Source organism: Oryctolagus cuniculus, chromosome 7, assembly GCF_964237555.1.
Source record: "Oryctolagus cuniculus chromosome 7, mOryCun1.1, whole genome shotgun sequence".
In the NCBI taxonomy this organism is placed as follows: Eukaryota; Metazoa; Chordata; class Mammalia; order Lagomorpha; family Leporidae; genus Oryctolagus; species Oryctolagus cuniculus.
Genome location: NC_091438.1, coordinates 148,631,443 through 148,658,520, shown reverse-complemented (window position 1 = coordinate 148,658,520; position 27,078 = coordinate 148,631,443). Strand labels below are relative to the sequence as shown.

General features: G+C 64.5%; 1 protein-coding gene across 1 annotated transcript; it reads right to left on the bottom strand.

The window, feature by feature from the left end:
• Nucleotides 1-3,018: 3,018 nt before the first annotated feature.
• WNT4 (Wnt family member 4) lies at nucleotides 3,019-21,929 on the bottom strand. The gene is made up of 5 exons (XM_051856714.2): nucleotides 21,603-21,929; nucleotides 10,047-10,282; nucleotides 4,324-4,455; nucleotides 4,094-4,236; nucleotides 3,019-3,568 (listed from the first exon to the last, which is right to left on the bottom strand). Exons 1-5 carry the CDS (start codon nucleotides 21,677-21,679, stop codon nucleotides 3,101-3,103), a joined length of 1,056 nt encoding a protein of 351 aa, XP_051712674.1. The 5' UTR covers nucleotides 21,680-21,929; the 3' UTR covers nucleotides 3,019-3,100.
• Nucleotides 21,930-27,078: the final 5,149 nt, after the last annotated feature.

The window sequence follows — 27,078 nt, the reverse complement described above, 5'->3', positions numbered from 1 at the left end:
TCCCCGCCTAGAGAGGAAGTAGCAGCGCTGGGTTCAGTCCAGGTCCCTCTGACTGCAGGGCCTGGGACCTTATCTCGGTTCCAGAAAACAGGGGGCGCGGGCAGGAGCACTGTCACTCCTTGGCCCTGCCCTCGGGACCTTCTGCGTTGCCCGTCCCTTCCTCTGCCTTGGCCCTCATGTGAAGATGAAGGGGTCCTTTCCATGCACCCTCACCTGAGCCCCGCCCATCCTCGGTCTCCAGCGCCCCTCCTTTCTTCACACGCACACCCACGCCTGCACTCGCACCTGCTGGCTTTTAGAAAGCCAAGTGTGTGACTGCCAACTGCCCCCTGCTGTTGTGGCTCTGCTGCCGCGGGGGTGGGGTAAGGGTGAGGATGTCGCCCAGCCAGGGGGAAGGCTCCCGAGAAGCCGCCCTGGGTCTCTCCGTAGCAGGGAGCTCCATCAGCTGTAGCTTTGACTTGAGTGACTTGAACTTGTCCACCCAGACTCATTCTGACCGGGTCCTAACCCTAGCACTGACCTCTGGCCACAGGCCTCGGACAGGAGCCGCAGTCTCTTCTGCTGTGCCCCTCCTGTGTCGCACCCCCCGAGGTCCGCTCACCTCATTCGGGCCCAGGGTAACCTGCTTGTGGCTCAGTGAGACACACACAGCTCCTGAGTGGTCATGGTGGCGTCTCAGACCACATTCAAGTGGGTCCTTCTTCCCCTGCAAACGAGTTGTTGAGAAGAAGCAAGGCAGCGGGGGTCCCGCTGTTGCTGCTATTCACCTGCTTTCCCTGTGCCTTTCCCCGAGTCTCTTCCCTCTCTTCTACAAAAAAAGTCACGGGCACAATTACAAGATAAAGAAATAATCATTTTATCGTGCATCAGACTATGTCATGGGCTGTCACAGTGGCAAGGAGCCTAGTATAAAAACTGGGGGTGGGGTGGGGTGGGGGCCGCAGCGTGGGGTAGCAGCATCCAGAGCTGGGGTTCACCCAGACGCAGGCCTCAGAGGACATCGCCTTTGCCTTGGGACAAGACCAGTGGAAGGCGGTTTGGGCAGGACGTAGCCCCTGCGGCCAGTTTCCAGGCCCCTGTGGGACCGAGGGTGGGCGGGCTGTCAGGTGTACACGAGTCCCTCTTGTTTTCAGACGGACAGTCTGGGGCTGGGCGTGTCCAAGGAAACACCCTCCTGTGGCTGTGGATGCCCTTGACCTCAGCAGTGGTGGTGTGCTGGCAGTGACTCCCAGCATCTCAGACCGGGGTCCTGGCCCTCAGAACCCCAGGAGGGTCAGCCTTGAGGAGCTCCCTGGCGGGCAGAGGGCACAGCCCTTCTTACTTGGTCCTGGGGAAGTGCCCTCGGTCCCCTGGGTCGGGGAGAATGGCTCTGCCTTGTCTCTGAAGGGAGGGGTCCCCACGCTCTCTCTGTCTGCCAGCGAGGGAGCTGAGCCTAGCTGCACAGCTGTGGGGACACTGAGTCGGCTCAGCTTTCATCCCCATGAGGGCCGGCCTGCCCCGAGATTACCCCCCATTCAAATGTGGCTCAAGCATCCCACTTGGTTTTGGCCTCCTCGGATGGACGTTGAGCAGAGAGCTTGGCTGGGGGCCAAAGCGGTCGACCTTCCTGGTGAGGGAGCCAGTGGCAGGAGGCACGGACCACAAGGCCTGGGGAGCTTCTGCAGGCCGAAGCCCACAAATCTGGAACTTGGGATTCAGTACTGAACCCAGGAGGCAAGAGCTTGGAGTCTGGAACCCCTGGGGGGGTCCGGACGGCAGACCATCAACCTGGAGCCTGGGGCCCCAGCGTGGGGCCACTTGGTGACTGCTGATGGGAGATTCCTCTGGTGGTTGGGAGTCCAGCTGAGAAGCAGCTGGGTCCAGGGCCAGTCTTGCTTGGGAAAGCTGGGGCTCCCGATGATATTCAGTGTCAGGCCTGGACTTGGAGTCTGGCAGTCCCCATGGTGCCCCAGGCCTCGGCGGCCTACAGGTTCCAGTATGAGGGCGTCCTCAGCGGCTGAGGCCTCACCAGCCTTCCAGCTGTTCCCCTCTTCCCTCCAAGCCTGTTCCACCCTCTGGAACAGCATGGCCAGCTCATCCTGTGGTCTCTGGCTCCTGCTGCTTCCCTGCCCCCTTTCCTCCAGCTGGAGTCCCCTCCCCAAAGCCCGGCCCCACGGAGACCTGCAGTGCCCGCCTCTGAGTAGGGGGTGTCTGCGGCTCTCCACTCAGCTGCTGGGGCCCGGCCTGCACTGCCCCCACTGCTGGAAGAGAAGCACTCACCCCTGTTTCGTCTGCCTTCAGACTGTTGTGATCACCAGGGGACATGGCACGGATGGTGCTCAGTGAGTTGTATGAAATGAGTGACATCATGGGACAGGACTTTTGTACAGCCCTTCCCTCTGTGCGTGTGCATGTGTGTGTGTGTGTGTGTGTTCCCTCCCAGAGTCACCGTGAGGCGGTGACTTAGGGCTGTGGCTGCTGTGCTCTGAGCCAGGATGGCAGCCCACGCTCCTGTCGAGAAGGACTGGAAGGGGAGGTTGGCATTGTCCCCTCCCAAGGGGCAGCTGGGACAGGCTGGCGTCCGAGCAGGGGCTGTGGCCTTCTCCCGCCCTCATCCCGCCTGCTCTAGCTTGCTGGAAGGTCCCACGGAGATTAGACAGGTGCTCAGGTGAGGGCTCAAGTGACCCGCCGCCCTTGACCTGCCATCCGCCGTTCCCTTTCCAGGGCTCTCCATGCCAGTGTGGGGTGGACAGTCGTGAGCCCTCTTCCAGGCAGGAGGGGGCCTGTCCTCCCCACTGGCGGGCAGGGCTGGTGCACTCCGTGTTAGCCACCTTCAGTCTGCAAGGAGCCAGGCGGACACAGGTAACCGAGTGGTCAGCAGCGGCCATGTGTGGACAGCCAGGGGCACGAACACGGTCCCTTTGGTCAGCGGCAGCCACGAAGGCTCAGGCTTTGGGGAGGCCCCAGTCGGTGCCCTTGGGGTTGCCTGCCTCATCTCGGCAATAAATAACATGAGGACCCAAAAACCAAACCAAAACAAAAATACAACCAGTATCTCTTGGGGTAGCTGGTGGGACACTGTTTAAATTACTGGCCTTCCCGGGCACTGGGCCGGCGGCAGTCACCGGCACGTGTGCAGCTCCACCAGCCGCTGGCACTGGCGGCACTTGACGAAGCAGCACCAGTGGAATTTGCAGCTGCAGCGTTCCGCCAGCTCCACCTGCGCCGTGTGGAAGCCGCGGCCGCAGCACAGCAGCTCGCAGCCGTCGATGGCCTTGGACGTCTTGTTGCAGGTGCGGCCCCTCGTGCCCAGCACGCCGCTGCGTAAGTCCTGCTCGCAGAAGTCCGGGCTGGGCTCCAGGTACACCAGGTCCTCGTCCGTGTGCGGCTTGAACTGCGCGTTGCGCGGCACCAGGGCCCTGGAGGAGCCCACCCGGCGTGGCTCCACCTCGGTGGCGCCGTCGAACTTCTCCTTCAGCGCGTGGCCCACCTGGCGGAAGGGCGGCACCGCCCGCCAGCACGTCTTCACCTCGCAGGAGCCCGACACCCCGTGGCACTTGCACTCCACCCGCATGTGTGACAGGATGGCCTGGGGGACGGGACAGAGGCGGCCGTCAGGAGACGCCGGGGACGGGAGCAAGGAAGGTGGGGATACCACTGAGTCAGGGTGGGCTGCCTGTCGTGCTTCCCCCACAGTAAGCGCCTACTGGATGCCATGCATGGGCCACAGGGACCAGATGCTGTCCCTGAGCCTGGGGCACTTGGAGCTGATGCAAGAGAGACTAGAGAAATGGAGTGACAGGTGGTCCCAGGGGAGTTCTCCCCCCAGGGAGCTGGGGAGTGGGTGGCGGGAAGCAGAGGGTGTCATGGTTAGCACAGGAAGGGGTCAGCACCTCGCTCTGCTGCGTGTCACAGAGGGTGGGTGCAGGCATGGACGGAGGGCGGCACTGCTGGCTGTGTACCTGCCCTCCCCCCTCCCCCCCGCCCCGTCTACTCCCCGCCCAGCCTGGTCTGCACTGTGCCGGTGCACTCCAGGCACCCGGGCTGGCGCGGGCCTGCATGGTGGTCTCCGGCGGGAGGTTGGCGCCCAGGCCCCCGCCAGGCTCTCGCCTACCTTTCTGCCGGCCTCGTTGTTATGGAGGTTCATGAGCGCCCGGCTGGACGAGGCACCCTTGCTCCTCTCCCGCACGTCCACGAAGGACTGCGAGAAGGCCACGCCGTAGGCGATGTTGTCCGAGCATCCCGACCACTGGAAGCCTGGGGCGCGGCGGGCAGAGAGAGGTCGCCGTGAGCTGGGCCCGGGCTCGGCCCCGCCCTCCCGCGTGGCCCGCGGCCCGAGCTTACCCTGGGGGCTGACCCCGTGCACCGTGCGGTCACAGCCGCACTTCTCCAGCTCCCCGCTGCTGCACGCCCGTGTCACCGCGAAGGCCACCCCTGCAGAGGACACTGCGTACACGAAGGCCGCCTCCCGAGTCCCTGTGGGAGTGGGGAGAGCACGGCTGCTTGGCGGGGGGCTGGGCAGGGCCGGCCGACACCCCAGAGCCCTGTGTGCTGGACTCTGAGCTGGCAGCCGAGTCTGGCAGGCACAAGCGGATCCTCTCACCCTCACAGGGGTGCTGCAAGCCGAGGACTGATTATCCCCGCCGCACAGAGAGGTTAGGCGGCTTGTCAGGTCACACAGCACGTGGCTGAGTTGGCACAGCCCTGCTTCTCCAGAAACTCGTTAAGTCACACAGTTTAGGTAAACCAGACAGACTGTGAGAGGTCACCTGACGCGTACTGCAAAGCCGTGACCTGGCAGAGCTGGACCCCTTTTCCTCCCATTCCGACCCAGCTGGCCCTGCTGGGCTCGCAGAGAGTGGCTCCGCTCCTTTCGATCCTGCCTGGCCCCTTCCTCCTGGGGCTGGTCCCGCTGCTCCTTGTAACTCAGCACGTGGACAGTAAAGCCTCAGACGGCCCCTGCCCTGTGCTGATTTGGGGGCTGCCTGTCCCGCCCCTGGAGCCTCGTCTGTCCCCAGTTTACAGGTGAACCGCAGGCTCCGAGAGGGGACGGGCTTGGACCCCGTCACCCAGCCAGGAAGGGACAGGCGGGGCCTCGGGCCTGAGCCTGTGTGCCCCTGCGTGTGCCCCGACTTCCCCACCATTCTGGTCTGGGGCCCGCCTCCTCCCTGCCTGAATGGACGTTTTCACCCTCCCAGGAAGGGGCCTCGGGGGCGTAGCTGTTGTGGAGTCTCCAGGGGGAGGTGGGGGCAGACAGCAGGTCCTGCTCCTCTCCTGGCCCTGTGAGGGCCTCTGTGTGCCATGACTGTCCTTCTGTCTGCCGCCGCGGGCTCTGTGTCCGCAGGAGCCGAGCGGGCAGGCTTCGGCCCCGCGGTTGGCAGCTACCTGTGTGACACCCAGGCCTGTGCTCCCGGCTGCCCTGGGGAGCAGTCCCCGTGGTCAGAGCAGACAATCACCGCCTCTGTGCCGGTGTCTGTGGACAGAGCCGGAGAAGCCCAGCGCAGGGTGGGGGGCCGCGCGGCCCCCGACCACGCAGGACGCCCTGTTCTGGGTTGGGCCCTTAGCTGGGGACACTGCCCACCACCCGCGCTCCGCTGCCCAGGCCCTGCCCTGGCTTGGCCGTGGTGGGCCAGCGTTGGGGGGCTTGGCCGGAGCAATGGAGCCTCGACAGCCCGAGACAGAATCTTCTCCAAGTTAATCGAGGTTAATAGCAGGATCATGTTGGTTGGTTTTATGCTGTGGCCGCCCAAAGAGAGACGACTTCAGTTTCTGGTATTTCTGGTATTTCCAGGCCTGAACCAGCACAAATCTTTGCCCCAAAGACCAAGGGGGGAGGGCAGGGGAGGCAGGAGCTAGGGCTGATGGAATGGCGGTGGCCTCAGCTCCCAACCTAGTCCCTTCTCTGCCTCTCCTGACTCCTGGCCAGCCCCAGCCCGGCTCCAGCTCTGGGCTGACCTTGGCCCCTGAGTGCCAGGGGTCCCTGGGGCGCAGGGAGCCCTCTGCCTGCTTCCCCAAGCCAACATCCATCCACTGGGCTGCAGGAGGACAAGGCCACTAGTTTCCTCAGCTGGAAGAAGATTCTGGAAGGAAAAGAGGAGGCCTCAAAGAATTCGTAGCAAATGCACGTTATGGGGGAAAAATGCATGGGCTTCAAATGGTTTTTTGCACCGAAATTGACTTATCTTTTAATTGCACTGTTCATGAACTCTGAAGGCCCCTCAACAGTAAGAGCTAAAGCTGCGTGCTCTGGGTGCCAAGCACTACCTATCTGCAGTGGTGTGCTGCTCACAGCTCTGCGGCGCAGATGGCTCTAACCCCCATTTTACAGATGGGGAGACTGAGGCACCGAGCGGTGGATCCGTGTGCCCGCCAGTACCCCGCCAGGAAGTGGTGGAGCTGGAACTTGAACTCAAGCAGCCTGGCTTCGGCTCTGTACCGTGTTCTGCCTGCTTCCCGCTGGCCTGAGCCCCTGGGACTGCGCCCTCAGTGGATCTCCTGCCTCCCACTGTGCACTGGCGACGACTTCCCTAGGTCTCCCCTAAGTGTTCCGTGTGGTGGGAGCCAGTTCCTGAGGGTGGGCACTGGGCCGCTGGGCTCTGCACAACAGCCCACACATCTAGCACCTAAAACCCTGTCTGACAGGCCTGGCTTCAGCCCCCAGCTGCCCAGGTGCCCAGGGCAGACCCTTGCTCGCCAGTGGAGGGCCTCTCAGGGCTGCTCAGGCACAGAGACAGGGCTGTGGTCGGGCCAGGGCGTGCAGCCGCAGGGCGCTCCCCAGCAGATGGTGGCTACGGCCCCCTGTTCGAGGGGTCCGCTCTAGCTGCAGGAGGAAGGGGGTCCTTGCTCAGCCCTGGCTCAGTGGGCGCTGACTCTCCCAGACGCTGGAAGGCAGGACACTGGCGCAGGGAGGAGTGTGGTGCAGACCCGGCTGAGGCCGAGTCAGGCTGGATCTGGGCACAGGGGCCCCCTGGGCACAGGGCAGGGGTCAGGGAATGGGCACAACACGAGCGTTTCCCCAGCGGACCCAGTGGGAGACCCAAGGCAGCGGAGCCGGTGGGAGCTGGTCCCTGGGAGGAACCCTGTCGCCCAGCCCCTGCTTCTGCCCCCGGCCTGGCTGTACAGCATCCTCTCTCCTCCAGTCTGCAGAGGCCTCGCTTTTCTAAAAGTCACCTCCAGAACCGGGTAGGGCCAGACGGGGCCACGCTGGACTCACCAGTGGTGTGCCCTTCCTCTCTGAGCCTTGTCCCCTCACTGGCACGGGGACCGCTGTGCCGCCCCCACAGGCCAGAGCCTTGCACGTCCCCGTACCCCTTCCCAGCATGGACTGCCTGAGACTGCAGGAGCTCCCACCAGCCGGCCCGCCCCACATCCCAGACACAGGTGGCTGTACTGTGTGTGTGTGTGTGTGTGTGTACAGCAGCCAGGCCCCCATGCCTGGACGGTGGGGGGCAGGAGGCTCCCAGACCGCAGATAGCAATAGCAGGTGGGGAGGGGTCTCTTCAGGGCCTCCCGTGTCACTGCATCTTTGTGAGCCCCTCTCCGTGATGGGGCTGGGGGCGGGGACACCTCACAGAGCGCGGGCACTGCCCCAGGCTGCGCTTGCGCGTGCTGTCCCTCCATCAGCCTCATCACCCAAGCCCGGGGCTTCTGAGGGCCAACGCTCTGCTCTCAGAAGCCGGGATGGACGCTTCCCGCCCCTTACTTGCCCAGTGGAGACAGCTGAATTCTCCAAGGAGGGGCTGGTGATGTGACGCGGGTTAAGCTGCCGCCTGCGATGCCTGCATCCCCTGGTGGATTGCCAGCTGTGATCCAACTCCCTGCTCGTGCGCCTGGGAAGGCAGCAGTGATGGCTCAGCACTTGGGCCTTGAGCCCGGTCACCCACTTGGGAGACCCAGCTGGCGTTCCTGGACCAGCCCCGGCGGTTGTGGCCACTTGGGGAGTGAAGCAGTAGACAGAAGTTCTCTCTCTCTCTCTCTCCCTACCCTTCTCCCTCTCTCTAACTCTGCCTTTCAAATAAATAAATCTTCTTAAAAAATTGTTGAAACACAGATGTGTGGGGGCTAGCGCTGTGGCACAGTAGGTTAATCCTCCACCTGTGGCACCGGCATCCCATATGGGCGCCGGTTCTACCCCCGGCTGCTCCACTTCCGATCCAGCTCTCTGCTATGGCCTGGGAAAGCAGTAGAAGATGGCCCAAGTGCTTGGGCCCCTGCACCCACATGGGAGACCCGGAAGAAGCTCCTGGCTCCTGGCTTCAGAGTGGCCCAGCTCTGGGCTGTTGCGGCCATCTGGGGAGTAAACCAGCAGATGCAAGACCTCTTTCTCTCTGCCTCTGCCTCTCTATAACTCTCTCAAATAAATAAAATCTTAAACACACATACACACACACAAAACACGGATGTGTGCAGGTGCACGAGTGGGAGGAGCTCAGCCCTGCAGGCCTGACTAAACGCTTGGCCAAGAGGCTCAGACCAAACCTGGAGCAGCTTGGCCCAGCCTGGCCGGACTCCCGGTGTCCCCAGAACCATGTGAGGTCCCCCTCCTGGCTCGTGCCCGGCATCTGGGAAGGTGCTTCTCACTGGTGTGTGGACACACACGGCTGAGACGGATCCGTGGGTGCCTGCGTATCTGTCTCTGGAGAGAGAACAGTGTGGCCAGCAGAGGAAGGTGCACACACCTGTGCATCTAGTCAGAGCCTACAGGGAGCCCTTGTAACTATCTTGAGTTTGTACCCAAAAGAGGACCATCCTCTCCCAGTAAGAACAGAGCTTTGGAGCCCAGAGGGAGGCTGGGAGGCGTGGAGGTGGAAGGAACAGCTGAGCTGGTCTGGGAGGGGTTGGGGTCTCTGGGGAAACAGCATGTGCAAAGGCCCAGGGGTGTGGCAGGGCCTGGCATAGGGAATCTTGCTGCCCCGCCCCCCCCCCCCCCCCCACTTCGCCTGAAACACTTTCCAAACACCTGCTGTGTGTGCAGAGGGCTTCCCGAGCCGGGGTTTGATTCTGAAGCCTCCTCACCCAGGCAGCCCTGGGCTCTGGGCCGGGGCACCATCATCCCCCGCCCCAGGCTGCTCCCTGGGTCTCTGTTCCTTTGCAAGAGCAGCCATGTTCAGCAATGCCAAGTGCGCTCGAGCCTTGGTGGCCCTTGCCAGCTCCCAGGAGAATGGCTTCCAAATTTCTATCACAGGTGGTTTCCAGCAACGTCCAAATGGCCTGCCGCAAGCCCGCAGCCCTGGCTGTCCAGGGCCACAGGTGCCAAGACGCGGGGTGGCCGGGCAGCCCCTTCCTGCTTCCCGAGGGCCCCCGTGACTCTTGGTGACTCCGGAGTGTCAGTTTCACGCTCAGGAAGTAGACAGGGAGGCTGCCGGCTCTGAGCACTTCCTCGAGGGCAGGGCTCGACCCGCTGACCTCCTGAGGCGCCTTCCAGCTCCATCGATGGTTCTCCGTGCCCTGGCTCCTTCCCCTTGGCTCCCTGCCTTCTGGCCTCCGGATCCTGGCCCAGGGCCCACCTCCCCGAGAGAGCCTTCCCTGGGCACCCCAGGCCTGACCGGGGAGCGCGTCCATCTTTGTGTCCCGCGTGGGTGACAGCACAGACCCTGGGGCGGCACTGCCTGGCCCCAGGCCCCGGCTCTGCCACTTTCTGGTTCTGTGACCCTGAGCAAGCGTACAGGGTGGTCTGGGCCGGGCTTGGGGCTGCAGGTGAGTGAGCCACTTGTGCCCCTGTGTGGCGGCTGGGAGTCCACGGGGGGGGGGGGGGCTGAGGTGGGGGAGCACCGGGTTGGGGGCTGGGAGACCCAGGCCTGGACCTGATTCTTCCTCACCCTCTCAGGAGCCTCGGGCCACACAGGCCTGTCCCCTCGCCTTCTTCCTCCTTAAAATGGGGGGAGCAGCCCCTGTCCACCCTCGGCTTCCCCCGAAACCGACCGCAGGGAGCAGCGCCCTCCCACAGCCCCTGCCGGAGTCTTGTCTCGCACCGCAGGCCCACCCCACGCCGGCGCCCTCGCAGCTCCGCATTCTTCCCGTCACTCCCCCGCAGCCCGGCGCACACAGGCGCGCGCACCCTTCCTCACCTTGCGTCACCACCTTGCCGAAGACGGGCAGGGAGTCGAGCGTGGAGCAGTTCCAGCGCCGGTTCCGGAACTGGTACTGGCACTCCTCGATGGCCAGCTGCGCGCCGCGGCGCACCGAGTCCATCACCTCCAGGTTGCGCTTGCACATCTGCACCTGCCGCTGGATCAGGCCCTTGAGCTTCTCGCACGTCTCCTCCTCGGAGATGCTCCCCACCGACGACAGCTTGGCCAGGTACCTGGGGAGGGGGCAGAACAGGATGCTGAGCCCGCTGGAACCCCGGCCCCTCCTCTGTCCACGCCAGGGTGAGGCCACGCCCCCATCCGGGTCTCTGCTGCTCCCCCGGGCTGTTGACTTCCCCCAGGCGAGGGTGAGGCACCCTCCTGCCTGGCTCTCCCACTGAGGGTGGAAGAGCTGCCCTGCAGAGCTGAGAGACCCCCCTCTTGAGGGAAGGGGCGCTTGCATTAGCTGAGCAGTTACTAAGTGCTGGGTACTGTTCAGAGAGGAGTGACACCCACAGTCCCCAGCTTGCAGGTGCAGACTGGGGTTACAGCCCAGGTCCAGACGACCCAGCAGCCTGCGTTCTAACCACTGCCTCTTAACCTGCCCCAGCATCCCCAGTCAAGGCCAAGTGTGCATAGTAGGGGCGCAGGCAGCAACCTGCCCAGGAGGAGAGCTGCGTGGTGACTCTGGAAGATGTCCCTTTCCCATCTGTCCAGGGGAGGTGCATCTGGTGGTGGTGGTGGGGGGGGCTGCCATCCAGGGTCTTGATGGAGCAGCGGGGTGCGGGGAAACACACTCCCAGAATGTTCTCCAACAGCCGGTGTGGTCCAGACCCCTCGTTTCCTAGTGGAACACCCAGAGGTGAGCAAGACGGTTTTCCTGTGGCCTCGCGGGAGGAAGTGCAGGCCTCGGCTCCACCTGCAGCCCTAGCTCCACCAGCTGGGGGTCCTGGGCAGAAAAGCACATGTCCTGCTGCCCGGGCCTCTGCAGGGAGCTGCACCCTCCCCGCCGCCCCCCACCCCCCCTCCCCAGTGGCTTTCCCTAAACATGGGGCTTTCTGGGTGTGTGTGTGGGGGGGTGAAGCTGCACACACTTCCTGTCTGACAGTGTGGGGAAGGTCCCTGCTCTCCCCGTGTTCTCACCAAGCACCTGGGAAGGAATCACTCTTACTGCCCACAGCTAGGAGCAGAAGGGGGTCTGTGTGTCCAAGAGTGTGCAGCAATGAGCCGGGACCCACCGCTTGCTTGCTGAGCCAAGGAATGAATGAATGACCTCCCAGTCTTTGGTAGCACCAGTGTCCCGTTGTGTGGCTCCAGGGCTGGGAGCTGGCCTTGCTGAACCTAAGGATGCTGACCCACGCACGAGCGGCCAGCAGCCGCCTCCCCACCCTGGAGGCGGGCGAGCGGCAGCGGACCCTCCCCGACCCCCGCACCGGTTCCGAGTCTGGCTGTGCAGGGGAAACCTTGGCAGGTTTGTGGGCAGCACAGGTGCCTGGGCTGTGCTCCAGCTGGGGTTTGGTGGGCGTCTGAAGCCACTAGCATGGGCGAGGGTTCCCGCTGAGCCCGAGGGACCCTGGACTCAGGGGCAGAGACTCAGGGACGCTCCCTGCGAGGGCCGCTGTGCCGTCACCGTGAGGGCCCAGGGCCCAGGGCGCTGTGAGGCTCCTCCCCTCCCTGGCAGGGCTGGTGGGAGATGGGCTGGCCGCTCTCAGGGTGGCGCAGTCCTCGCGCCCTGGTCCCCCAGGGGCTCCCTGGTTCTTCCTTTTTCTTCTCTCCCAGGTCCTGCCCAGAGGATTCTGGGTGGGCTGGCCCTGAGGCCTCAGCCCAGCATGGGAAGGGGTCTCCTCTGGAGCCAGTCCCATCTGTCACCCATGGCCTGCAGGGGGCGCCAAGAGCCCAGCTACTGGCGGAGGGCCAGGTCCATGCTGGGGAGGTCACAGGTGTCCCTCAGTGAGGGGACGGGGGTTGAGCCTGACATGGGATCCTTTCCTGCCCAGCCCCGTTCCCTCTGTGGCGAGGGGACACAGAGCTGGCCCGTCCCCAGCTCGGATTCTGCTCCCTCTATCCAGCCGAGGTCAGGCCATGCTGGGCGCTGGCCTTGGTGAGGGACGGGGGAGCGGGCTGGGCAGGCCTGGCAGAGCCCCCAGCCGACGGTGACCTTGGCAAGGCCCCCTCCCCCAGTCTCCAAGCTCACCTCCTTGTGGGTCTGCACACAAGGCGGGCATCCTTCCGAGGGAGGGATGCACAGTGGGGTGTCCGGGCCTCCGAGGCCGGCAGGCCCCCGGCCAAGCTGTTGGTGGCACCCCCACCATTGATCCAGCAGTGAGGTGGGCCGGCGGAGCCGCCCGCCCTCCCCTGGGCTCAGCAGCCTCCGAGGGGAGCTGAAATGACAGTGCGGAGCCTTAGGGCGAGCCGCTGGGCTGCCACGGCTGTGAGTCACTGGGACCACGTCCAGGAAGAAACTGAGAAACCTCTTCCGGCGGGCACCAGTGCCCGTCCCAGCCCCTGCCTTCACTTGGCATGGCAGCTGTCCCCTTCCATGCACGTGTGGCCTGGCCCACCCCTGCCCTCCCAGACCCCAGGGGCTTACCAGCTGCAGACGGAGCTGGTGCAGGCTGGGGGAGGCAGGACAGCAGGCGACACAGGCTTGGCCTGCACTGCCTCTCTTGCTGCTCCTGGCTTCCGGTGCGTGCCTGGCCCCGCGTCATAGATGAGCAAGCCGAGGCCCAGGGGGGTGAGGCGACTCCCCCAGAGCGAGCTGGGGTGGCAGCCCTGCTCTGGCCCTCAGCTCCCTGGCCCCGGCATGCACTGTGGATGGCGGCAGGGAGAGCCGACAGCAGCCTGGATGTCACACCTGGCTCGTGGCACCCCCGGCGCCTTGCACGGGGCTCAGTGCATAGAAAGGTGTTCAGCAAATGCTCACGGCAGGGACGGACGGCTCTGTCCTGAGGAAGCCCCTCTGCTCGCCGCGGTGTAGGGAGACAAGGGGAACTGCCAAGGGCTTGGAGACCCACTGGGCTGGGCCCAGCCAGTCCTGGAGGCTGGGTTCCTAGTGCCCTAAGGTGGCCCAACTCCGCCCCCCCCCCCACACCCAGAGAAATGCATGCCCCTTGCTGATCCTGGAGCTGGGCCGGCCTCAAATACCCACAGCACAGGTCATTCCCGGGGGAGGCAGAGAGCCAGGGCAAGGTGGGTGTTGGCTGCTGCCGGCCCACAGGGGCCTTGCCCACCACTCCTGCTCCTTCTCCAGGCCTGACCACACTGCCCCACTTCAGGCTTCTCCCTGCTACGGTGGCGGCGGCTGCAGCCGAGCCCTGGCCTAGCAATTTGCCACCTGCTGCCCTGGCCACCCCGGACCGCAGCCACGGCTGTGCCGTCGATCGGGTTACCCCAGCAGCCAGCCAGCTCGTGCCCTTCTTCTCCACGGGGCCACAGGTCCTCGAGGCTCCTCCCAGCCGGCCCTCCCCGCACGGCCCCGCGCCTGCAAGCCTGCAAGGCTGGAGAGCCTGGCCCTGCCTGCCAGGAGATCAGATCCTCTCAGCCACCTGCTGTTTTCATTAGAAACTAAAATTAGCTGGGCTTGTCCCAAGCTTTTCCAGGTTCGCTTACTTTAAAAAAATATATATATACATACAAATTCCTAGAGGAAAATCGCACCTCCGCACCTCCTCCCCGGCTGTCACTCCGCGCGTCAAGAGGAGAGGGGACGGGAAATAGCTGAAGCGTTTGGGAGGCCGAGCAGGTCAGTGTCGCCGGTCCCGGCCCCGCGGGTGCCCAGGTGGGGGCTGGGACGCCGGCCCAGGCCTCTCCGCCCCCTCCCTCTGGCCTCCCTGGCTGCCCGGGCCACATTTAGAGCCTCCTCAGGAGTGGTGGTGCCTACGATACCGGGGAGGAAGGAGGCCAGGAGGGCAGCAGGCGGGGGAGCGGAAGGAAGCGGGAGGGAGTGGGATCGGGTCCTGGGGCGGCCGGGGGGGTCCTGGTCCCCCAGGATCCTTTTCACAGCCCCAGTGGTCTTCGGGTCTTTGGCCGGCTCTGAGCGATCTGTTCTGCTGTCCCCCGCGGAGTCAGGACAGGCACGGGGGTGGGGTGGGGGGACAGCCTGGGTCAGAACGCCCCTGTGCCCCCCTGGGGGCGAGCCGGTGCACGTCTCTGCACCTCGGGGTGTTCTGGGGGTGCTGGCCGTCCTCGCCTCAGGGCTCATGGTGATGAGACGGGCACACGGAAGCCACTGTACCCGCCTTATCCCCTGGCCATCATCATGGAGATGCTGCCCTCCCTGTCGTCACCCCCACCCCCTCCCAAGCCCTCTGCACTCTCGCGAGCTGCACCCCGGCTACACCCCAGGTAGGCGCAGCGCCAAGCTCTGCTCATTCCTGTTTCTCGGGCTTGGCTGTCTGGGCCCCCTCTTGCACCTGGGGCCCAGCCTCTGCTTAGCCCAGCACACCTCGGGGTAGAAGCCACTCCCAGTGGACACAGCGGGTTCCTTCGGGGGCAGATCCTGGACAGACCCCCTCTGACCCCGTGTGCAGTCGGAGAACGCGTCTCCTAGTGATTCCGCCCAGAGACTCACCCTGCCAGAACACGCAGGGTGAGGCATGGGGCCAGCAAGAGCTGGGGACGCTGGGGTGGCCAAGGCAGGGCCTGTGTCAAGTTCACGTGTGCCAAGGGGACTGGAAACCATGTGTGGGGACAAGAACGCCTGCAGGCGTGTTCCTCCCCCTCCCTGTCACTTGTGCCATCAATCAGCAGTCAGGGAGTGACAAACCCGATTCCAACAGTAGCCAAGCGTACCTGGGGGACTCCCACCTGCGGAGCCTGGGCGGCCCCTCCCCACCAGGTCCGTGACCAGAGAACGTGTTTCCTAGTCTACTCCCTTGTTCCAACAGTGCAGGACTGGCCAGGCAGGCATCTCCTGCTATATTTTACAGATGGGGAAACTGAGGCTTGGAGAGGTTTGTGTTCAAGGTCCCACAGCCCCGTCAGGGGCAGTTAGGAAACGGGTTATTCTGGTTCCTGGGTCTGAGGGTGGCTGATCAGACTCCGAGCTGGCCGGGGGCACTGAGTCTGACGGTCCCCAGAGGGGAGAGGTGGGATTCCGCTGCCTGTCCGTGTTTCTAGAGCACTTGCCTCTTCCGAGCCACAGTGAGGATGGGGTGGGGTGGGCGGCAGGGTGATGCTTTGCTGGTTTTGTGCCTGGATCTGTGGGCTTGGAAGGAGTCGCCACCTCTGGCCTGCAACCCTGGAGGGCAGTCGGTGGGGAGGGCCTGCATTTGGCAGCATCTTGGTGGCCTGGGAGGGCGGGGGTGTCATCTCTACCCCCACCTTCCTCCTAGCCATAGCATGACTCCTGGGGACAAGGGCGTTCCTTAGTTAGAAATGGTGGCCTCTGGAGCCCAGACCCCCTCCCGTGCCCAAGGACTCTTCCCCGGGATCCTACCTCCCTCTGGTCCCCATCACCCACACTGCTGTCTTTGGCTTCCTGGCTCCCATCACTTCCAGGACGCTAGTGATCCAGCCCCATATATTTCACACGGCAGGGCTCCATGTCCCCCATTTCCTGATTGGGAGCCCCCAGACCTGATCCCCATCCCCCACCTCAATGCGTCTGTCCCCAGGGCCGTGGTGGCTGACTCAGGGTCTAGAAAGAGCCACTCAGGCCTGAGTCTGGATGGTTCCAGGAGGGAGAAAAATCATCCTTGGCTCCCGAGGCAGGCGTAGCTGGCGGGTGATGTGCGCCTGGCCTCATCTGGACCCCTAATGTGGCAGCAGAGAGTTCTCTGCAGACCCCCCCCCACCCTCATCCCCAGAGCTCCTCCTGCCACTGAATGGAACCCCCAAGCGTGGGAGCCAGGAGGGACAGGGCAAAGTCCAGCTGAGCTGTCCAGCACCCGCGCTGGCCTCCTGGAGGGAGACCGCTGCCTCCGAGTTTGCTTCTAAAGGCCCAATCAGCCAGTAGCTGAATCCCCAACGTTCCAGGCCCCGGCAGTGGGAAGCCTTGACTCCTCCCTTGCCCCGTTGCCCCGCCGCCCCAGCGGGTCTGGGGGCTGCAGCTCTGCTTCCATCTGCTGCAGGCCACAGTCTGGGGAGAAGGCAGAGATCCGTGCTTGTGGCCCCGCGTGCCTGGCGCGGGGGTCTGATGCCTGCCTGCCCCACTGGGCAGACCAGGCGCTCACTCCCCTGTGGGGCCAAGAACCCCGGGCTCTGCAGTCTGTGATGCCTCTCTGGAGCCTGGGGCGCCTGGACAGCAGTGCATCCCTGACCCTGGAGGGGACAGGCTGCCGTCTGCAGGCCTGGGCGGGGGGAGGGGTCCTGGGATCCATCCCGGGGTTACAGGGTTTGCTCAGGAACACGGCGAGAGCAGGGCAGGAAGGAACCTTGTGCGTCACAGCTGGGAAGAGGCCCCTGGAGGCCCACAGCCACTCCCCACGGAGCGGAGGGCCCCTCCAAAGACACACGGGGGCTCCCTCACTCTCCCCCGCCGACCAGGTCCCCTCTGCTGCAGGGGTTCTGACTTGGCTGGGAACTTCCAAGACATAGTTTGGGAGATGGGGGAGGTGGCAAGGGCTTGGGACGGGGGAAGGGGGAGCCGGTGGGGTCACGGCAGGGAGCGAGCCTTCTCGAGTCTGGCTGAATCATAGAAGATGCAGCTCAGGACTCCGAGATAAAAGCTGGCAACTCCTGCGGAAATCTGGGAAGCGCGCGGGGTCGCAGCTCCGCCTTGCAGCTGGGTTTGCAGGCTCGGCTGGAGCGGAGGGGTGACCGGAGGCTGTCACCCCACCAGCGGCGCCCTGGCCCGTGTGTGCCCCGTGGTCAGCACAGCCCAAGCCCTTCCTCCCGCGGAGGAGAGGAGGAGGAGGAGGGGAGGAGGAGGAGGAGGAGGAGGAGGAGGAGGCTGGGTGCAAAGGCTCAGCTTTGCAGAGGCACCCCCAGGGCCCGAGCTGGGCGGGTTTCAACAGGTTTGGGGAGCGCTGTCTTGTCGGATGCTTGCTGAGTCGCTCAATTGCTAATCCAGGGCTGAAGGCAGAGTCAAACCGTGGCAGACAGCTGGGTCGTGACTGCCGCCTGTGCACACCCCTCAGGCAGAGCCCGGGCCTGGGGCCCTGGGACGGAAGGGTGAGCAACGGCCCGGCCTGGCTCTGCGGGGCTGCCGCAGCCGAGGACGGACGGGAGATGCTGGGGGACAGCCGCACCTGCTGGCACCCACCTGGGCACATTCCGGGGGTCATGGGAGCAGGGTCTTTGGAGGGGAGCTGCCATTTGGTGACGGCTTAGACCCACGGCCCATGGAGGGCCGACCGAGTGCCTACTCCCCACAGGCAGGCGCCAGGCCCTGCAAGGCTGTCCCGGGGAGCTTGTGTGCCCGCCCTGGCCTCCACGTGTTTGCAATAGCAGCCGCGGGGCCTGCAGTTCTGTGCAGTAGGAAACGGTTCTGGAGGCAGGGGCAGGAGACTGTGCGTGAGAGCGAGTCAAGTTCAAGTCCTGGCTTTGGCTGTGCAGACGACCTCGAGTAGGAAGTCGGGTTGAAAGTAAGACTAGGGAGGAGGGTCACGTGGTATCTGTGGCAGCATCTGTACCTTGTCGCTTGGAAAGGGAAGGGGTGCTATGGGCATCTAATGGTGAGAGGCCTGGGAATGCTGCCCGGGCCAGACTCGGAACACAGCAGCACCAGGCCCCAAATAGCACTGCAGAGAAACCAGTGTAAACTGTAAAGTTCGGTGGGTGGGGCTGTGATTGTGACTCCTGGAGCCAAGGGAGGAGCTCCAAGGAGATGAGTTTTTACTCTCAAGAGAGGAAGGAGGGGATCTTTTAACTGGGGCCAGGGGGCCACTTCTGGGGGAGACTGGCCACATCCTTACCTGTGGGGCTGGCTGCTCTGCCCCACACCTGGCCACGGAGCTGTGCCCAGGCATCGGGCCTCACCCCACCACAGCTAAGGGAGTCACCCCGCCCCGCAATCAGGCAAGCAGGCACATGGGAGCTTGGCCCAAAGACACACACCTGTGCGGATTCCGAGCCAGGAAGGTGTGTGAAGATTCCGCCTCCCCCAGTGGCACCGCAGGGTGCTCCCAGGTCCAGCGCCTCTGGCCCAGTGCCTGTGAGCCAGGTGGGGTGTCCCCGGCTCCAGAAGACTTGTGGGGGGCCCTGGCTGAAGGGCAGGGGCACAGCATCCCATCTGGGTGAGACCACAGGATCCAGGCAGGACAGTCTGGGAGCGGCAGCCTGAGCACCTGCTCTCCCCAGCCTCTCAGAGACAGGGCCATGTGCAGCTCACCAATCCCACCCCCGGCGCCCAGCACCGCCACAGCTACATTCCCACCAGGGCGCCTGGTCCTGCACCTGCAGGCTGCACCCAGCGACTCACCCCTTCCTCCCGCCTACCACTTTGTACTGTCTGCACCCATGGGCATGGTTTTACAGAACAGGCACCTGGGGCTCGTGGAGGTTAATGACCTGTCCCAGGTCACTCAGCTGGGCAGTGGCAGAGCTGGGGCTGGACGAGGTGCCGCCTGTCCCCGGGTCCCAGGTCTCAGCCCTCTGCTGGCTGCCCCGGACTGCAGCTCAGGATCTCTTCCCTCACCCCAGGAGCTCCTGCCTGGGCCCCAGCTCAGCAGATCCTGCCTTTCCCCAGGAAACTCACAGCAGTGGGACCTCGGCTGATCGAGTCGCCAGCTCGTCCCCGGACTTCCATCCGGGGTTCGGGCTGATCTGCTGAGGACTATGGCCTGGAGGGAGGAAGAGGCCGCCCGGGGCCACCTAGCATGTGGTGCTGGTGCGGGAGGCACACTCAGACACAGTGCTGAGCCCGAGTCGGTGGCAGGGCAGCCCCCAGAGGGCAGAGCCCAGGCCTCCCAGTGAGGGGCTCTCTCCACCAGCCTCTCTCCCTCCCTCCCTCCTTCCCTTCCTCCCTCAGTGGTGGGAGCTGCCACAAGCTGTCAACCTGGCCTGGGTGCCAGACTCGACTCTGATCAACAGCTCTCAGCTTCTCTGGGCTTGCCCAGGCCCCAGGCTGCCGAGCCCTCCCAGCTCCAAGCCCTGTCCTGCCCGACAGCTGCACGCAGCGGGACACCTGGCCTCCCCGCCAGGCTGCCCGCCCTCCTGAGACAACAGACAGCAGCCCACCCCTGCACGGAAGCCTGCCTCCAGGTACTGGGAAGGGAGCCCCTGCGCTCCGTGCCGACTGCTGGCCAGGCTATGGGGGCCGGGCCTCCAGCAGAGCTCCCACCTGCAAAGGCACGGTGCCAGCCACCAGCCCCAAAGGCACATCCCCCTGTCCCGCCGGGAGTGCTCCTTTCTGGAAGTAGCTGTTGGTCCCACACTTCTGCCATTTCCGTGCTAGGGGGTTTTGGGCAATTGCCGGTGGGATCCCCAACCTTCTCATCTGTACAATGGGACTGAAATGTTGCCGGGACTCAGGGCCGTGAGAGTTGGGACAACAATCAGTGTCAAGATCCTACAAGCTCTGGGCCAGCTGCCCCCTCTGACTGCTTGGGCTCCCGTTCAGCTCCCTCATTTGGTGGGGTCCCGGGACACCCCTGTTCTTCCTGGGCTGAGCAGTGACCTTTGGCTCAGAGCCCGGGTGGAGCAGGAGCGAGCGGGGCCATCCAGAGACCTGCTTCGTGGCAACCTGCACCATCGCCGTGCAGAAAACAGGTTTGCCCACCTCTCTCCTCCCTCTGGGCCGCCCCTCCTCACCCACCCGCATGGCTCGGGTCGGAGAACTGAGCTCTTGGAATTCCCCACGGTGTGCGTGACCCAAAGCCGGAGCTGCCGCCCTGGCTGGGATTCTGGGCGTGGACGTGGCTGAAGGTGGCTACAGGGCCCATGTGGGCCACATCGGCTCATCTGTGGGGCAGCTTCAGGGAGGAGGGGGTCGCGTCACTGCCTGGGAATCAGACCACCTGGGCGCAGCGCTCAGCTCGGTGTGGGCAAGGGGCTTCCCCTGCCCGGCCTCAGTTTTCTCATCTGTAAAGTGTCCTGAAAGGCTACAGTCCACTGGAGGACTCTGCTCTGCAGATGTCGCTGTCTTCCCTCATGGCCTGGGTCCGGCGCTGGAGTTGCCCCCCCCCCCCCCCCGGCTCTGTTTTTCGCAGCTGTCTGTGCTGGGCAGGTCAGAGCCACCTCTTGCTCCTCCTGGGCTCAGGCCTGTCGGGGCGACTCCAGCCCTGAGCCCATTCATTGGAGAGCCAGCTCCACGGATCCCAAGCTCCCCCAAAGTCCAAACCAGCTCTCCTCCTTGGCTCGGTGGCGGTGGCCCAGGCCCCACTCGGGGTGGGAGGTGGCGGTGCCCTGGTTTCTGTACACCCTGCCACTGCTCCTGAAGTGTTAATCAAATTAAGGCTCCAAGAAAAACAAAAGCCCCGCAGCCACTTTGGGCTGCCTTGGAGCCGCTCACTCCCGGAACAGCTGGGAGAATTCCACATCACCTCCGTCCCCCAAGCCCTGGGTGGCTCTGACCCCGACGAACACACTCCTTCCAGCCTGCAGGGCCCCGGCTGGCCACAATGACCTCATAGCAACAGCCATTGGACACTCGGGGCAATTTCATGGGAGATATTTGTTCTTCAGTCTTGATGCCGAGAGAATTTTTTCCTCTCCCGCTGTCTCCATGGAAACCCGGCTACACTGCCGGCTAGCCCCCTTCCCACCTCATGCTTTTCAGATCAATATTGGAGCCTGGCTCCCCACTGGCTGCCCGCAGCGGGCAGAGCTCTGGGCAGGGTTACCCCCTGGGGCACCCGGAACCATCCCTGGGGGTGGGGGTGGGTGGAGCAGTCCAGGGTCCCCCTGCTCCGGGTTGGCGCGGTTACACCCCTACTCCCAGCGACCCTCTGCCGCTTGCCAAGGAGCCCAGAGCACAGGAGAAGCGGCCGGGCAGACGGGTCACCGGCAGTCACCACCCCTTCCTCCCTGAGCATACGCAGGGAGTGCGGGGCTGTGCTCGGCTCCCAGGGCTGGAGGGAGTTTCCTCCTGCCCCGGGGAAACCAAGGCCCCGCGGCCGGCGGCCCCGGCCCTTCCCTCCTGCTATCGCGGGCTCCTGCCCCCCAAGCAGAAACAGGTCCCTGCACGCCTCTCTCGCCCAGCCCGCAGATCGGCGCAGCTCTGCGCGGGGAGCTCGTTCCGGGCTTCTCGGGATTAACCTGCTATTATGTCCCGGAGCCCTTCCCCGTAATGGGCTTCCCCCGCGACCTGTCAACCCCGCTGGGCTGCGCCCGGTGCCGGCACCCCTCCTGGGCCGCTGCCCGGCGCTAGCACCCCTCGTGTCCGCGAGCGCCCCGGGCCGCCCATACGGGTGCGGACGCCGCCGCCTCCAGCCCCGCCACCTCCGGTCCGGGAGCCGGACCTGGGCAGGGGGACGCGGCTCTCTGGAGGGAGGCCCGGGCAGTGGCTGCGGCAGCAGAGCCCGCGAGCCTCCCGTCCGGCGGCCGAGACACCTGCCGGGCGCCCCCCGCGCCCGCTGCCCCGCGCCGCCTGGCACCGGCCGCTGCCCCCGGGGCCTGCCCCGCCCCGCCCCGCCCGGCCCCGGCCCGGCCCTGCCGGGTCCCGGCCCGACTTACAGCCAGTTGCTCGCGGCGGCCGAGAAGACGGCGAAGACGAGGAGGCGCAGCGAACGCAGGCACGAGCGGGGGCTCATGGTGCCGCCGCGGGCGCCCGGCCCGGGGCAGCGGCTGCGGCCGCGGGGGGCCTCCCGTCGGGGCGGCAGGTGGGCGCCCGCGGGCGGGCTGCGGCGCGGCGCGGCGCGGGGCGCGGGCCGGGGCGCGCGCGGAGCTCTGCCTCCGTGCCTGCCGGCCGCCCTGCCCGCTGTGCGCCCGCTGCCCGGCGCGGACCAGACTGTCAGCGCCGCCCCAGAGCCGGGATGCGGCGGCGGCGGCGGCGGCGGCAGCGGCGGCGGAGGCGGGCGGGCGGCCGGGGGGGCGGGCCGGGGGCGGGCCGAGGATGGGGTTACCTGGGCGGGCCCAGCGGCCCGGGACACCCCCCGGGGGCGGGCCGGAGCGGCCGCCGCGGCAGCCGCCCTAGCCCGCGGGACTGGGCTTCTCCGGGGGCCTCCCCGGCCGGGCGCCCGGGAGGACTTGGGGCCCGAGCCCGCTCGGGGCACGCCCGGCTGTGCGCCGCCTCGTCCGGCCGGGCTAGAGGCGCGCCGCCCCAGCTGCCCGGTCCTCGCCCGGGGCCTTGGGGACAGGCGGGCACAGCTCCCCCAGCCCGCCGCTGCGGGCACTGCAGCGCGGCCCTCGCCGCGCCCCCCGCCCGCCGCCGGCGCCTGGGAGCCCACGCCCCGGCCCGCCCGCGGCCACCGGCCCGAGCGCCGCTTGCCACTCGCGCTCACCCGGGCTTCTGCGCTCCGGGCGCCCGGAGCTGCGCGCACCCGGGCGCTCGGTGCTGCCTGGACGCCCCGGCCGGGCCCCTCCCGGCCTCCGGGGCCGCACGTCCTGCCTTCCAGCCCCTCCCTGGCGCTTACCTCCCTCCAGCCTTCCGGGAGCTGGACGGGGCCTCTCCGGCTTCGGGCAGCTCGGGACAGTGGCCTGAGACTGCGGAATCCGAAACCTCGCTTCTGGCTAGCCACAAGTTCTGGGCACGCCCTGAGCTGCGAGGTCTTGACCAAGCCCCTTACTCTCTCGGAGCCTCGGTTTTCTCCTGCGAGAAGTCAGCATAGGACCCCCTAGGGCTTAGGAGGAAGGACCGAGCGAGGGAACGGCTCCTTTGCCCAGGGTCGCCAAGTCTGGCTTTGCGTGTCGGTTTTCTGCGGGCTGGTTTGCTTTCTCCTCCCACACCGGGGCGATTCAGCCACCTCGGTCCCCAGACCCGAAGCTGTCGCCCAGAGCTTGGCACAGGGTGGGTGGCTGCGGCAATTGCAGAATGAACGAATGAATGAGAGAGAGGTTGCCAGAGCTTGTGCCTGGCTGGTCAGAGAGCCCAGACCCACACGGTAATTCCCCACGCCCCGGGGCACACCCTCCCAGGTCGCTGATCCGATTCTACCTCAACCCTGCCTGGAGTTGCACTCAGCTGTCACTCAGAGCTAGAGGGTCCTCTTATCTAAATGGGGAAATTGTGGCCCTGCGAGGGACAGGGACCGGCTCCATGTGACCGGGGCTGGGGACAGAGGCAAGAATCCCCAGGAGGTTGGCTCCCACAGAGCTGCTCCTGTTTGGCTGCTGGGATGGTGCCTGGCACCCAGGAGGGGCTTGGTGCGAGTGGGTACATCGGGCCCTGAGAGTGGGCAGGAAGGGGGCAGGGGTCTGCGGGAGTGCAGATGGAGGCTGACATGCCCGGTGTCTAAATATGTGCAGGTTGTCAGTGGAGCTAACCAAACGTGCCTCCTCTCACAGACACACCTGGCTGGCCAGCTTTGCCCTCGGCAGCCTCAGAATCCGGCGACCCCACGAGGGAGCGCCATGACGCAAAGGGGAGGGCGCCCCTGGTGCCTGGCCTGTGCCCCGCCCCACCCTGCTCTCTGTCCCGCCCATCAGGGCCTCGTGCATACATGTGCACATATGTGCACATCTCAGCCTGTGCGTGCAAGCTGGGGTCACCCCTCCCCCTGCACCCCACGAAGGGCTGCCTCTTGGCCACCCTTCAGGCACTGGAGCAGGGAACAGTCTGTCCTCAGAGGCTGGATCTGGGAAGAGACCCGCACAGGTCCCAGGAGTGGGCTCAGGGCTCTCCTCGTGGGAATCCCAGGGGCTGGGTAGCCTGAGTGTGACCCAGTGGGGAGGGGCTAGGGATGCCCCTTGGCCCGGGTGTGGAGCGGTCAGAGAAGGACCGGAGCACAGCGTCCTCAGTGCAGAGGCTGCCCTCCCCCGGGACTAAGGCCGCTCCTGGGTTTCTGAACTCTTTTGAGCTGGGCATACCGGGTTGTAGTACGGCAGAGAGCAGCAATAATAAAGAGCGACAGGTAATTAGTTTAGGGTGGCCATGGACTTTCCTTCCCAATCAGAACATTTTCAGGGGGAATCAGGCCAAACGTGGCCCGCGCCAGGCACCGGGGCTGTGTCGCGCAGCGTGGAGCCCCGGCCAGGCGTTGCTCTAAGGACCTCACACTCACTCCAGCAAGCCTTGCCGCAAACCTCGGGAGCCGCTGGGGTGACGTCCCCACGTAGCAGAGGGACGAGCGGCTTGCCCCAGGAGAGTGGTGCACTTGGGACGCGGGTGTTTGGACTTGAGCCTCTGTCCCCAAGCACACGTCCTCGACACTGGGGAGCCACAGGAGCTTCAGGGTCTGTGTCCCTCGGGTGAGGACAACACAGCCTAATCCGTGTTCTCCCTCTCCCCGGTGGGGGCCGGAGATGGACCCAAAGCAGTGGTTTTGCCTGAGCGCTGGGAGCTGGACCCAGCTGAGCCACCCAGGGAGGGGACGCAGCCGCTGGCCAGAATGACGCGCCCTGATCTGAGATAAGGGCTCGGAGGAGCCCTTGTGGCTGAGTCAGTGGACGTCTCTCCAGGCTTTCAGGAGCAGTTCTGCCGCGAAAGCACAGCCTTTGGTTACTTCCAGAAAGTTCAGTCGTCGGCAGCTCCCTGGTATTAATAGGTGGCCGTGTCTGGCACTTCCTCCCCGCCGGCCACTGTTCCAAGGGGTTCTCCTGGGTGAACCCACTCAGCCCTGGCCACAGCCCTGGGAGGCAGGTACTGTTGGGCTGTGAAGCCGCGCACTGTTCTGAGTCCCTAGGAGACATCGACACCTCCACAGTGCTGGGACTGTTACTGCAATTTGCCATTTTACATACGGGGAAAGTGAGGCACGCAAGGGTTAAATGGGCCGGAGGGCCGGGCGCTGGACCACTGCTCCACCCGTCACTGGGCCAGCGTCTTCTCCGCCGAGGAGGGCACTGCTGGGCCCAGAGCCTCGAGGCCCGAGGTGCGGTGGCGCTGGCGCCTGGAGCTCCCCCCACGTGGCAGAATCCGAACTCACCCAGCTCCACCAGGCCAATCTCTTGACTTTCTGATCAGCCCATTTTTGGAGTGAGTTCTCCTTAGTAACTATGAAAATTCACGGAGGGCGGGGCGCCCGGCCAAGTTTTTAATCAGAAAGAATCACATACAGCGTGTCTAAATTATCGCCAGCTCTTGGGGAAGCCGTCCAGAGCTGTGTGGTTGGTGGTGTCTCCAGCCCAGGCCTGGAGGCGCGTGGGGACGGAGCATCTGCTCGGCCCGTGCCTGGAATTGCTAGTCCAGCCTCTCCAAGTTCTGAGATGGAGAAACCCGAGGCCTGGGCTTGGGATCTAGAAAGTTCTGACCCTCACACGTGTGTTTCCCAAGGAGCCGAAAGGTAGCGCCACCCTGCCGGCGCCATGCCGGGCTCTGGGCAGATGTGCACGGCTGCTCTGGGAAAAGGGGCAGAGCTGGCCACATCGGTCTTGGGTGAAGGAGGGAGACCTGCCGTTAGCCGGGCACCACGTGGTAAACAGCCGTCCGTTCACCTCCCTGCAACCCGGCAGAGCCCGGAGGGGAGGAGGGCGCCCGGTGCTTCCTGAGCGTCCTGCTGTGCGTCCCAGGCCGGGCCAGGAGCTCTCTCTGTGTAGTGCGCATGCTCTCACCCTAAATTGTCTGTGCCCTTATTTGTCAGGAGGGAAGTTGGAGTGAGGTGCCCGAGGCCCCACTGTTAGCAGACAGCACAGACAGGACTTCCAGGCGGCGCCCTGGCTGCTGTGTGCTCTCTGCCCTGCACACAGTCTTTGGAGAAACCTTGGTTCTGACCAACTGGTGATTGACAGATGGATTTGGCGTGCAATGATGATTGACAGATGGATTTAGTGTGCGATGATGATTGACAGATGGATTCAGCGGGTGATAGTGATTGACAGATGGATTTAGTATGTGATGTCCGTGGCTAAGGTTCCCATCCTGGACCTCCAGACCACCAGGAGGTTGCGGGGTTAGGGGCCCAGGAATCAATGTGCCCGCCTAGAATTCTCGGGATGAAAGTCTCCCTCCTACACAGAAGGTGGTGGCAGCCTTCAAGTTATCTATTATGTAAAAGTTCAAATACACACGGTAGGAGGCAGCCATGGTCTAGGGAACCCCCGGATATGGCTCACGCAGATCCTCAGTGGTTAATATTTCCTTCTTTTATTCATCTGCTCTTAAACCTCTTTCCTGGGCTGCTGTTGGGGTGCAGCAGGTTAAGCTGTCTCCTGCAACGCTGGCATCCCGCATCGGAGCCCCAGTTTGAATCGTGGCTGCTCCAGTGCCCATCCAGCTCTGTGTCAACGCACCTGGGGAAGGGGCGGAGGATGGTCCAAGTCCCTGGGCTCCTGCCACCCACGTGGGAGACCCGGATGGAGTTCCAGGCTCCTGGCTCTGGCAGGGCCCGGACCTAGCTGTTGAGGCTATTTGAGGAGTAAACCAGCAGATGGAAGGTCTCTATCTGTCACTGTGCCTTTCATATACATAAATCGTATTTAGAAACTTTACTGAATTATTGCAAACACCTGCCAGATACCTGTCATTCCACCCACCTGTACATCTTTGTAGCCAGTGGCACGCCGAGCAGCCGGCACCTCACTGCGCTTCTCTTCCCAACTCCACGTGCAGTGGAGTCGTCTGGCAGCTGGGGGTGTTTGCACGTGGACACCGCAGGCGCCACGGACAGCCCCAGCGCGGAGAGCCGGCTGTGAAATGTTTCCCAGCACCCCGTGGTCTAGAACACGTGGACGGACAGACTCCTACCCGACCCCTGCCTCAGTGTCTCACCTACCAGCCTCACCAAACATCCCCGACAGTTTGGAGAAAGTGGCTGTCTGTCTAATCCCGGCCGGAACAAGATCTGGCTGTGACATTTGGGAGTGATCTGTCTTCATTTCTTTTAAACTTGGGCAGTGCCCCTCTGTCCCCGACCTGTGGCTTTTTTTTTTTTTTTTAATGCGCTGGGTCATTGCAGACGCGAGGTTGGCAGATCCGTCAGGTCTCTCACATGTCCCTCTGTCCCCGCCTGCCTTGCCCCTGGGTGCTGTGGACTTGGATGGATTCTGCCCCAGGTTTCCGGGTGGAGGGCTTTATGGCTGCTGCTGGGCTCACGCAATTCATTTTTCAATGCTT